This window comes from Entelurus aequoreus, linkage group LG19 (assembly GCF_033978785.1).
Source record: "Entelurus aequoreus isolate RoL-2023_Sb linkage group LG19, RoL_Eaeq_v1.1, whole genome shotgun sequence".
NCBI lineage: Eukaryota > Metazoa > Chordata > Actinopteri > Syngnathiformes > Syngnathidae > Entelurus > Entelurus aequoreus.
In genome coordinates, this window is record NC_084749.1 from 34,454,155 (window position 1) to 34,468,167 (window position 14,013).

A 14,013-nucleotide genomic window follows, 5' to 3' on the forward strand; every position below is an offset into this window, starting at 1 on the left:
GGCTTTGTAGTAAAAGAGTGTGGGTACTAGACTGGCCTGCCTGTAGTCCAGACCTGTCTCCCATTGAAAATGTGTGGCGCATTATGAAGCGTAAAATACCACAACAGAGACCCCGTACTGTTCAACAAAATTGGTCTCCTCAGTTCCCAAAGGTTTACTGAGTGTTGTTAAAAGGAAAAGCCATGTAACACAGTGGTAAACATGCCCCTGTGCCAACTTTTTTGCAATGTGTTGCTGCCATTAAATTTTAAGTTCGAACATTAAATATCTTGTCTTTGCAGTCTATTCAATTGAATACAAGTTAAAAAGGATTTGCAAATCATTGTATTCTGTTTTTACTTGCGATTTACACAACGTGCCAACTTCACTGGTTTTGGGTTTTGTATTCGCTGATGTTTATGTAATTTCTGTAAAAGTGTCAATGGTACAGAAGCAATTTAGTGGTTGCCAGTCAAATGGCAATGTACTCTCATCACGTACTTCTTTGACCAGTTGGGGCTTTATGCTTTCATCACAGTTTGATTGTGTTTTTCATTGTGGTGGGCAATTCATGTAAGAATTGATTGCGATTCATTCTCTTGATAGCACATCTTGAAAGAGGCTCATAAGTGCCGTCATTGGACCCTGAGTATGTTCTAATCTTTAGACCAGGGGTCACCAACCATTTTGAAACCAAGGGCTACTTCTTGGGTACTGATTAATGCGAAGGGCTACCAGTTTGATACACACTTAAATCAATTGCCAGAAATAGCCAATTTGCTCAATTTACCTTTAACTCTATGTTATTATTATTAATTAATGATATTTACACTTAATTGAACGGTTTAAAAGAGGAGAAAACACGAAACAAATGACAATTACATTTTGAAACATAGTTTATCTTCAATTTCGACTCTTTAAAATTCAAAATTCTACCGAAAAAAAGAAGAGAAAAACTAGCAAATTTGAATCTTTTTGAGAAAATTAAAAAAAGAATTTATGGAACATCATTAGTAATTTTTCCTGATTAAGATTCATTTTAGAATTTTGATGACATGTTTTAAATAGGTTAAAATCCAATCTACACTTTGTTAGAATATATAACAAATTGGACCAAGCTATATTTCTAACAAAGACAAATCATTATTTCTTCTAGATTTTCCAGAACAAAATTTTTAAAAGAAATTCAAAAGACTTTGAAATAAGATTTAAATTTGATCCTACAGATTTTCTAGATTTTCCAGAATCATTTTTTTGAATTTTAATCATAATAAGTTTGAAGAAATATTTCACAAATATTCTTCGTCGAAAAAACAGAAGCTAAAATGAAGAATTAAATTAAAATGTAAAAAAAAGAAATTACTTGAACATTGATTTAAATTGTCAGGAAAGAAGAGGAAGGAATTTAAAAGGTAAAAAGGTATATGTGTTTAAAAATCCTAAAATCATTTTTAAGGTTGTATTTTTTCTCTAAAATTGTCTTTCTGAAAGTTATAAGAAGCAAAGTAAAAAAAATAATGAATTTATTTAAACAAGTGAAGACCAAGTCTTTAAAATATTTTCTTGGATTTTCAAATTCTATTTGAGTTTTGTCTCTCTTAGAATTAAAGATGTCGGACAAAGCGAGACCAGCTTGCTAGTAAATAAATAAAATTTAAGAAATAGAGGCAGCTCACTGGTAAGTGCTGCTATTTGAGCTATTTTTAGAACAGGCCAGCGGGCGACTCATCTGGTCCTTACGGGCTACCTGGTGCCCGCGGGCACCGCGTTGGTGACCCCTGCTTTAGACCGATCATCTCCGATGCACTATGCAGCAATCCACTTCGGTGTGGCATTTGTTAGCTTCTTTTGTTTTTGTTTATGAATACTTCTCCCACACACACCATCATGTTTGTTCGGGTAACTAGATGTACTTCGGCGATATAAAATGTCTACTTTGCAGTGGATACAAGTGACCTTGGCTCCATCAACTCCACTGTCTCTAAGAGATTTAAAATAAAAAAATGTCCATAGAAGAGTCTGGAACCTTTCTCCATGCTTTCTTTACCAGTTCTTCTTTTTCCTGTAAAGGACAGCATGGGCCAGACTTAACATAGCATACCATACCAACTTCTCCTGTCACTATTTTTTTCATTTTGTATCATCTACAGTGAACATTTTATTTTTGTCAATTAATTTTTTACTAAATTCATAAAAAATAGACGGATAATAAGTTAAGTTAAGTTAAGTTAAAGTACCAATAATTGTCACACACACACTCGGTGTGGTGAAATTTGTCCTCTGCAATTGACCCATCCCCTTGTTCACCCCCTGGGAGGTGAGGGGAGCAGTGGGCAGCATTGGTGGCTGCGCCCGGGAATCATTTTTGGTGATTTAACCCCCAATTCCAACCCTTGATGCTGAGTGCCAAGCAGGGAGGTAATGGGTCCCATTTTTATAGTCTTTGGTATGACTCGGCCGGGGTTTGAACTCACAACCTACCGATCTCAGGGCGGACACTCTAACCCAGGGGTGTCCAAACTTTTTCCAGTGAGGGCCGCACACGGAAAAATTTAAGCCATTTTGCTATTTTTCATTTTCAAACCAAAACAAAATATATGGATTTTTCTTTTTTAACCTTTAGGGCTCCCGGGGACCATAAAGGGTCTCAGTCATTAAAACGTTAAAAATGAGTCAAATTATTTTTTATTTATTTATTTAACGCTTACAGTAAATCTCTATATCAACTTCAGGTTTATAAAAAGTAAAAAAAAAAAAAAAAAGGTTTTATGCCCCCCCCCCCCCGGTCAACACTTGACCGGGGGGGGGGGGGGGAGGGATCAATAATGCAGGTCACCATTGATTTTAATTCTTTAACATTTTTGAGTAATCACAGTGATCACTAATATCAGTGCACTTTTCTTGGTAGAAAAAAAGAGACGTTTTTGCTCAATATGTTGAAAAATATTCTTAAATTAAGTAAATGCTAGTGCCATTATCTTGACATAATGATATGCGCTCGGCATTACATTTCTTGAAACCAGCAAACTTATACTAAAAACTAATGTATTGTTGCAACAAGGCAACCGCTTGTTACTCTCGGGGTCTACTAGCCGCTCAGGCAAATCATATTGTCTAAAAATGCATTTTTCAATCGATAACATGACATCATCGCGCCAAGTGCGTGCTCTTTCAGTCAATTAGTGCGCATATTTACAGCCCGGCCCCCAGCCAAATTTTTTAAAATTGTAATTTTGAGGAATTTACCTGAATGTGCATGAACTATTTCTGTTCAAAATTGTTTGAAATGTCAAATGTTTAAATATTAACCGTCAGTTTACTGTACTGTGCCAACTGTACTACTTTATGAGTACGTATTTTCTATTGTTTGATTGAAAATAAAACAGCAAAGTCCATTTGGCTGTCATCTGTTTTAATTATGAGACACAATTGTGTCAAAGTCATGATTTTTTTTTTCATGCTTGAAATAAGAAATGATTACTTTAAAAAAGTAGTTTTATACTTGTGAGTGTTGATGGCACAGCTTTGCATCAGTTGATATTCTAGTTTCAAGCATGTTTTACTCAATATAGGTCATCAAATCTCATCAACAAGCTGTAATATCTTACTGAGATCATTTAGGACCAATATCCTTAAAACAAGTAAAACACTCTCACATAAAATCTGCTTAGTGAGAAGAATTATCTTTTCAGACAGAAAATAAGCAAATATCACCCTTATTTGAGATATTTAATCTCACTTAGATTTCAGTTTTTGCAGTGTAAATACAGACCACTTGTACACTGCAAGTGGTCAAGTCGCCAACTCCTCATCACCACTTCAAGATGGCGGCCGAATTTCTCGCGTCCCAGCAGCCAATAAAACACACTCAGATCTTCTGTTTCTAGCCGATACTACATAAAAAATAACGTAAAATAACGCAGTAACGCATCATGTAGTAACGGTAACTGAGTTACTGAATATAAAAAATAACGCGTTAGATTACTAGTTACCGCCAAAACTAACACGTTACAAAGTAAGTTAGTCCCAACACTGCTCACGAGTATAAAACTAATTTTTAAAGTAATAATTTCTTATTTGAAGCATGTAAAAAAAAATCATGATTTTGACACAATTGTGTCTTATAATTAAAACAGATGACAGCCAAACGGACTTTGCTGTTTTATTTACAATGAAACAATAGAAAATACGTACTCATATGGGCGTATGTCCGTGTGTAACCTGCGAGTGAAGGTGCACAGCGACAAGTGATGCACGGTTTACACCCGAGACGCTAAAAAGAGAAAAGTTGATGACAAATGCCATGTTTTCAACAAGACATGGACTGCCAAGCAACGTTCCCTCTAAGGTGCGCGCCTGCACAATTGCGCACTGCTCAAGCGTCCTCTGCGCACAGAAAATATATGCCGCGCACCAAATCAAATCCCATCTGAATTCTAAACAAAATAAACACATTTATTTTGTGTAATTTTGCAATGCAACTCTGAGTGACAGTGACAACAAGTGGCCCTAACGGTGTTCGTCAACACCGTTCAATTGAACACCGTTCAATTATTGTAACGTCTATCGAGATGCTTCGAGGCCAGGAATTATATCGATCACTTTATTGAGCAAAACTGTTTATATTCGGACATAACCACACCAAAAACATGAGTAAAACACTTCTATCTCGAAAAACTAGTCATTTTCTGCCGTACAAACCAGGCCAAAACCAACTTGTCATCTGTCACCAACACGCATACCACTAAACCACTGGTGCGTTTATGGCCACACAAAAAGTCGGACAACTCAAACACCACACAAAGTTACACTATGACTCCTCAGTCATACGTGTGCTTATTTTACTGTCATTTATTATTAATGTTAATTTATTTATATTAATCATGGAATGCTGTTACTAGAGAAAGTTACAGGAATGCACACTTCATCCTATGCTTACATTTCATTGTGCAACATGAGGATGTTTAAGGGGAACTAAATGTGATCTCTGAAAGGGGACAAAAGCTTTCCAAAGCAGTGCTTTTGGTATAAAGTTAAGTTAGGTTAAATGAAAGTATTATTATTATCATTAATTATTATTATTATTATTATTATTATTATTATTATTATTATTAATCTTACGTATATATCAAAAATAATATTTAGCAAAATGTAATTGAAATATTGTCGATGTGGCCCTCCAGCAGTGCTCGGGTTGCTCATGCGGCCCCCGGTAAAAATTAATTGCCCACCCCTGCACTAGGCTAAAATCCTGAGCTGCTAACCCTGTGGCTAGCACACTCTTTGAGGTTTACGAATGTACCATGAATTGATTTACGTGGACTCCGACTTAAACAAGTTGAAAAACTTATTCGGGTGTTACCATTCAGTGGTCTATTGTACGGAATATGTACTGTACTGTGCAATCTACTAATAAAAGTTTCAATCAATCAATCAAAAACACTTGCCGCAGCCACCTAATAAGCCCAGTTATTATGTCTTCACAGTTGAACACCGACGGCCCGTGCTCAGAAGAGGATGAGGGGGACCAATTATGAGGAAGACTCTTCAAGAACCCAGCTGCAGTGAACAAGTCCATCTACCAGTAGTATTCCAAGCCTTTGTTCTGGCCTGTACACCTTGACTAGCAGCACAACACACAACCAGGCGAGCTGGCAACAGGATTTCTTGGGGGCATGACTGAGCTGGGGTCATCCGATGAAACAAAGAAGGGGATGTCTGGAAATGGAGAGGCTTCCTCCAACGAAAGGGAGACTGACATACTGGAAGATGAGAATGAAGAAGATAATGATAGTGAGGCAGCTTATTTGTCTTTCTCAGGCAATAGTTCTTCCTTTTCCTACAATACTCTGTCTGGCAACCAGCCCATGACATCAGCTTGTGTTGACAACTTCACTCACACCTCGGTTCAGCTGCGAATGAAAACTGATAATAACTTGGCATTAAATGGAGTATATGGCTCAGACGAGGTGCAAAGAGTGAAGATGTCACCTTTGGTGTCTCCTCAGACACCAACCAGAGGGATCAGCAGCCAGGTGCGCGGAGGTCTGCTGAACGATGGATACAAGTCCCCGGATGTGTTAGACACCATGCACTCAGCTTATTCCACACATGCTAGTCAAGAGGATGAGTTAGCCTCATTATCGACAGACGTTGATGACTCAATAGAACATCTGAACCAACTGATTCTAGATTTGGACCCTACTTTTATTCCTGCCCTTCCTGGCTGTGACCGCCTGTCTCGATCCACCTCCCTCAACAGCGGCTGCCTCAGTGACAAAGGAAATACTCATGTGACTGGTAAGACCTTTAAAATTAATTAAAATATTATCCATCATAAGAGGGGGTAGAAGTCTCAGTAGAGTAGTTGCCTCACTGAGAAAACCCCCCCCCCGTTATTTCAAGCATTTAGATACTGTACAGTGTACCGGTACCAGTACAAAAATTATTTTGATACTTTTCTAAATAAAGGGGACCACAAAAAATTGCATTATTGGCTTTATTCTACCAAACAATCTTAGCGTACATTAAACATATATTTCTTATTGCAAGTTTGTCCTTAAATAAAATAGTGAACATACAAGACAACTTGTCTTTTAGTAGTAAGTAAACAAACAAAGGGTCCTAATTTGTCGGCTAACATATGCAGTAACATATTGTGTTATTTCTCATTCTATTATTTTGTCAACATTATTAAGGACAAGTGGGAGAAAATGAATTATTAATCTACTTGTTCATTTACTGTTAATATCTGCTTACTTTCTCTTTTAACATGTTCTATCTACACTTCTGTTAAAATGTAATAATCACTTATTTTTCTGTTGTTTGGATGCTTTGCCTTAGTTTTGGATGATACCACAAATTTGGGTATCAGTCCGATACCAAGTCGTTACAGGATCATACATTGGTCATATTCAAAGCCCTCATGTCTCCAGGGACATATTTCCTGAGTTTATAAACATAATATACATTTAAAAAAAATATTGACGTAATCATAGTAGTATCGACTAGATACACTCCTGTACTTGGTATCATTACACTGGATGTTAGGTGTGGATCCACCAATGGCGTTTGTTTACATTTTGACGCCGGTGAGCTACGGTGTGTAGTGAAGCATGTTTAGCTATTCCTTGTAGTTGTAAGAAACTTACTTTATTTGTCGCCATGGAGACGAGGATTCGTGATTTAGAAGTAGCTAAAACACTGCAGACTGCGGCTGGACTTTAGCCGCTAGCTAGCTAGCCATGTCTTAAAGCACCTCTTCCGGTGGTCGTTTCAGTGTTATAACTTCACCTTTATCCTTAGTTTTTAAGCCAAAATGCGTCCGTTCTCCCTTTTCTGTCTACGCACTGTGTCTGCTTGTAAGTACTCTGTGATTGTGCGCTGCCGAAGATGCTCATCTGCTTGTAAACTAGCACTGACACGACGTGACGAGGACGGGGGCGCGGGGGTTGGTGGGGAGAGGACCGGCACTTTTCAGAGGAGGTATAGTATGGAATATGATTCATTAGTATTGCGGTACTGTACTAATACCGGTATACCATACAACCCTAGTACAGTGTTGGGTTGGTCATTCAGTTAGAACGGGGGTCAGCTTTTTCAAAAATGTATGGAAATGGAAAAAAATGGGGTGAAAAATCAGTTATTTGTTGTAATATGGTTTCTGTAGGAGGACAAACACGACACAAACCTTCCTAATTGTTAGAAGGCCCACAGTTTAATATGTTTGTGTTTATGCTTCACTGATGAGAGTATTTGGCGAGCGCCGTTTTGTTCTACTAAATTCAGCGGCCCTTGAACTCACCGTTGTGTGGACTGTGACTCAACAGTTTTTTTTACATGTATAACTTTCTCCCACGCTGCCACAGAAAAACGTGTTTTATTCCACTCCTTCTTTGTCTCATTTTGTCCACCAAACGTTTTATACTGTGCGTGAATGCACAAAAGTGAGCTTTGTTGATGACTTGTGTGGAGTGCTAATCAGGCATATCTGGTCGATGCTAACATGCTATTTAGTCTAGCTGTATGTACATATTGTATAATTATGCCTTGTTTGTATGTATATTTGAGCTAATTTAATTTCCTTTACTCGTGTCCTCTGTGTATTTAATTTATATTTGCATGTCTCACGACACATTATCTGTATGTAATATTGGCTGCATTTCTGATAGTTGTTTGTGTGCCATGTTGTTCCAGACCACAGCAAACATTACCCAGCTTGCAAAGATGAACATAAATCCATTAGAAGAAGACAGCCTGCCGTTTCCTTGAACTTGGATGCACACATCTATACTTTTAGCCATTCTAAGACAGTAACTTCCAGGAGTTATCTCACCCTCTGAGAAGTTTCACTAATGTTTTCCAATGTTGTAAAAATGTGTAGAATAAATATTACATTTCAACATTTCTGTCAACGAAGATTTGCGTCAGCCTGCGACACACAGTCATTTTGATAGTAGGCTAATATAGCTAATTAGCCACTTACATCATGTGTTGCCTTCATTATTACACTTATATAAGACTTTTAAAGTCATTTTGATAGTAGGCTAATACAAGTAATATAGACACTTACATCATGTGTTGTCACACTTATATATGACTTTTAAAGTCATTTTGATAGTAGGCTAATATAGCTAATAGAGACATTTACATCATGTGTTGCCATCATTATAACTCTTTTATAAGTCTTTTAATTTTTTACTTTTTTGTATTTGTGGTCCAATATGGTTCTTTCAACATTTTGGGTTGCCAACCCCTGAGTTAGTAGTAGTACACTACTTTGACCCATACTCATATACAGTACAGGCCAAAAGTTTGGACACACCTTCTCACTTAATGTGTTTTCTTTATTTTAATGACTATTTACATTGTAGATTGTCACTGAAAGCATCAAAACTATGAATGAACACATGTGGAGTTATGTACTTAACAAAAAAGGTGAAATAACTGAAAACATGTTTTATATTATAGTTCCTTCAAAATAGCCACCTTTGCTCTGATTACTGCTTTGCACACGCTGGGCATTCTCTCAATGAGCTTCAAGAGGTAGTCACCTGAAATGGTTTTCACTTCACAGGTGTGCTTGAAGCTCATTGAGAGAATACCAAGAGTGTGCAAAGTAGTAATCAAAGCAAAGGGTGGCTATTTTGAAGAAACTAGAATATAACTCATGTTTTCAGTCATTTCACCTTTTTTGTTAAGTACATAACTCCACATGTGTTCATTCATAGTTCTGATGCCTTCAGTGACAATCTACAATGTAAATAGTCATGAAAATAAAAAAAAACACATTGAATGAGGAGAAGGTGTGTCCACACTTTTGGCGTGTACTCTAAATGAACAACCCCCATAGTCAAAAAGGCTATTACACCTTCCTTAGACCTAGCGAACCGCACAATGTTATCACAACTCTGCTCTGCTTTGTGTAAAGAGAATCAACAACACGTACAAACGGACAAAGAAACAAGCAGGGTGCAAACACTGTTTAGATGAGAAGGGCAGAAGGAAGGTCTAACTAATAATGCTGCACTTAAGGTAAGAAGGAATTTTCATTCAGTAAAAATGCAATAAAATATTTTAGACCGTTCAAACCCCCCCAAACAAAAACAAAGAACAAAAATCATGATTTTACTCAACAAAACAGCCAAAATTTAAAAAACATTTTTGTTCATGAATATTAGAGATGTCCGATGATATCGGGCTGCTGATATTATCGGACGATAAATGCTTTAAAATGTAATATCGAACATTATCGGTATCGGTTCGGAAATTATCGGTATCGGTTTCAAAAAGTACAATTTATGACTTTTTAAAACGCAGCTGTACGGAGTGGTACACGGACGTAGGGAGAAGTACACAGCGCCAGCGCCAATTAACATTAAAGGCACTGCCTTTGCGTTCCGGTCCAATCACATAATACCTACAGCTTTTCAAACACAAGTGAATGCAAGGCATACTTGGTCAACAGCCATACAGGTCACACTGAGGGTAGCCGTATAAACAACTTTAACACTGTTACAAATATGCGCCACACTGTGAACCCACACCAAACAAGAATGACAAACACATTTCGGGAGAACATCCGCACAACATAAATACAACAGAACAAATACACAGAACCCCTTGCAGCACTAACTCTTCCGGGACGCTACAATATACACCCCTCCCCCCCAACCCCGCCCACCTCAACCTCCTCATGCTCTCTCAGGGAGAGCATGTCCCAAATTCCAAGCTGCTGTTTTGAGGCATGTTAAAAAAAATACTGCACTTTGTGACTTCAATAATAAATATGTCTGCTGCAAAAACATTATTTTACTACTACTATATTGAGTAAAACATGCTTGAAATTAGAATATCAACTGATATTGAGCAAAAAGGTCTCTTTTTTTTCTACCAAGAAAAGTGCACTTGTTATTAGTGAGAATATACTTATTTTAAGGTATTTTGGGGTTCATTGAGGTTAGCTAATTTTACTTGTTTCGGAAAGTGTTGACAAGCCAAATGTTCTTGTTGTATTGGCAGATAATTTTGCTTAGTTCAAATAAAACACCCCTAATTTTTGTATTTTTTTTTCTTGTTTTTGAACACTGACTTTTTGCAGTGTACTTGAAGGATAAAATTACGAAATTGGAAAATCAATTGACTGAAAATCAATCAGTTTTATTAATCATATAGCAATACTTTGGAATAACGTTTGTTCGTTAACACAAAATAGCTTTGATGTAGTTAAGTTAATGTTGTCATTTAATCGTAGACTAGCTTCGCTACAGTTCTCCAAAGGATTTGCAAATCATTGTATTCTGTTTTTATTTACGATTTACACAACGTGGTTTTGTACATTTCACAGCAGTACACTGCAAAAACTGAAATCTAAGTAAGATTAAATATCTCAAATAAGGGCGATATTTGCTTATTTTCTGTGTGATAAGATAATTCTTCTCACTAAGCAGATTTTATGTTAGAGTGTTTTACTTGTTTTAAGTGTTTTGGTCCTAAATGATCTCAGTAAATTATTACAGCTTGTTGCTGAGATTTGATGACCTATATTGAGTAAAACATGCTTGAAACTAGAATATCAACTGTTGCAAAGCTGTGTCATCAACACTCACAAGTATAAAACTACTTTTTTTTAAAAAAGTAATACTTTCTTATTTCAAGCATGAACAAAAACAAAATCATGACTTTGACACAATTGTGTGTCATAATTAAAACAGATGAGAGTCAAATGGACTTTGCTGTTTTATTTTCAATGAAACAATAGAACATACGTACTCATATAGTAGTACAGTTGGCACAGTACAGTAAACGGACAGTTAATATTTAAAAATTTAACATGTGACATTTCTAACAATTTTGAACAGAAATAGTTCATGCACATTCCGATAAATTCTTCAAAATTACAATTAAAAAATTTTTGGCCGGGGTTCCGGGCTGTATATATGCGCACTAATTGACTGAAAGAGCACGCACTTGGCGCGATGATGTCATGTTGTCGATGGAAAAATGCATTTTTAGACAATATAATTTGCCTGAGCGGCTAGTAGACCCCGAGAGTAACAAGCCTTGCCTGGTTGAATTTCCATTAAGAAAGATAAATTAGTTTTTAGTATAAGTAAATGTAATGCCGAGCGCATATCATTATGTCAAGATAATGGCACTAGAATTTACTTAATTTAAGAATATTTTTCAACATATTGAGCAAAAGTTCTCAAATATTTTTTTGCTACCAAGAAAAGTGCACTTGTTATTAGTGAGAATATACTTATTTTAAGGTATTTTTGGGTTCATTGAGGTTAGCTAATTTTACTTGTTTTGGAAAGTCTTGACAAGCCAAATGTTCTTGTTCTATTGGCAGATAATTTTGCTTAGTTCAAGTAAAATACCCCTAATTTTTGAATTTTTTGTTGTTGTTTTTGAACACTGACTTTTTGCAGTGTAGTTAAAGGCCTACTGAAATGAATTTTTTTTATTTAAACGGGGATAGCAGATCTATTCTATGTGTCATACTTGATCATTTCGCGATATTGCCATATTTTTGCTGAAAGGATTTAGTATAGAACAACGACGATAAAGATTGCAACTTTTGGTATCTGATAAAAAAAAGGCTTGCACCTACCGGAAGTAGCGTGACGTAGTCAGTTGAACATATACGCAAAGTTCCCTATTGTTTACAATGATGGCCGCATGAAGTGAGAGAGATTCGGACAGAGAAAGCGACAATTTCCCCATTAATTTGAGCGAGGATGAAAGATGTGTGGATGAGTAAAGTGCAAGTGAAGGACTAGTGGGGAGTTGAAGTTATTCAGATAGGGAAGATGCTGTGAGAGCCGGGGGTGACCTGATATTCAGCTGGGAATGACTACAACAGTAAATAAACACAAGACATATATATACTCTATTAGCCACAACACAACCAGGCTTATATTTAATATGCCACAAATTAATCCTGCATAAAAACACCTGCGTGTTTGTTATGCTAGCTCCTAGCTCCTATGCCAGCTCCTAGCTCCATAGAACACGCCAATACAATTCAAACACCTGATCAACACACACAATCACTCAGCCCAAAAGACCGTTCACCTAACCCAAGGTTCATAAAGCTTATATATTTTTAAAAAGTTACGTACATACGCAAAAAAAAGTTACGCACATACGGTCAAGCGATCAAATGTTTAGAAGCCAAAGCTGCATACTCACAGTAGCACGTCTGCGTCTTTGTCATCCAAATCAAAGTAATCCTGGTAAGAGTCTGTGTTGTCCCAGTTCTCTACAGGCGTCTGTCTATCGAAGTCAAAAGTCCTCCTGGTTAGAGTCTCTGTTATCCGAGTTCTTCCATCTTGACTGCATCTTCCGGGAATGTAAACAAAGAAGCGCCGGCTGTGTACTGTTGTGGCTGACTACGTTCGAAAAATATGTCCATTTCGCACCGACAACTTTCTTCTTTGCTTGCTCAGCTTCCTTCTCCATAATGCAATGAACATGATTGCAACAGATTCACGAACACAGATGTCCAGAATACTGTGGAATTATGAAATGAAAACAGAGCTTTTTCGTATTGGCTTCAATGTGGAAGGCATACCCGTGTTCGCCGGTCTACGTCACGCGCATACGTCATCCTCAGAGGCGTTTCGAACCGGAAGTTTAGCGGCAAATTTAAAATGTCACTTTATAAGTTAACCCGGCCGTATTGGCATGTGTTATAATGTTAAGATTTCATCATTGATATATAAACTATCAGACTGCGTGGTCGGTAGTAGTGGGTTTCAGTAGGCCTTTAAGTTAATGTTGTCATTTAATTGTAGACTAGCTTTGCTACAGTTCTCCAAAGGATTTGTAAATCATTGTATTCTGTTTTTATTTACGATTTACACAACGTGCCAACTTCACCGCTTTGGGGTTTTGTACATTTCACAGCAGTACAGATGACTGATTTGATTGCATTGTTTGACTGACTGGCTTCCATGTTGCACATGTCCCCACTTTGACCCTTTGTTTCATATTTGTACTTTCATACAGGCTGGAAGCGGCAGAAGCAGATCAGCGATGAGACAGACTACTCTAGTCTTTGGATGCTTAACGTTGCTTGTCATGATCCAAGATCAAGAGGGGAAGAACCTCAGAGCTTTGGAGGCTCCCTGGTTGACAGGCCCCCGTTCCTATCACCAAAGGTAACATTCAGTATCCTCATGTCCTACAATAACACAGTATTTAACCTTTAATGCTGAGGAATTTGAAAACTGTTGATCAACAAAAACGGATACAGTGAATGCCATTTTATTTAATCGTACTGGATTTACTCAGGATAGGAAGAGCGATAACGTAGCAGGATAAGAAATAATATCTTGCTGCGTCAGTTAGAGTGATGACTATGAGTCTATGATACTGATTAAAAGACAAAGCGTGCCTGCTGATCTTAATCTGTCTTATTGATGTTTAAATATTAGTGCTTTGCTATTAATACACATGATGTTTATTATTAAACAATGACACATGTATTTGAAAAACACAGAAGTTGTGGAGTCATAAGTTATATTG

The 14,013-nt window shown here is 37.1% G+C and overlaps 1 protein-coding gene across 2 annotated transcripts in view; it reads left to right on the top strand.

Moving 5' to 3' along the window:
* Positions 1-14,013, top strand: part of LOC133635314 (tensin-3-like) — a 152,148-nt gene that overhangs the window by 21,237 nt on the left and 116,898 nt on the right. For both annotated transcript variants that reach the window (XM_062028390.1, XM_062028391.1), the window contains exons 2-3: positions 5,466-6,279; positions 13,495-13,646. In XM_062028390.1, coding sequence (XP_061884374.1) covers positions 5,655-6,279; positions 13,495-13,646 — 777 coding nt within the window. In that variant the 5' untranslated portion in view covers positions 5,466-5,654. The remainder of the gene's footprint in view (positions 1-5,465; positions 6,280-13,494; positions 13,647-14,013) is intronic.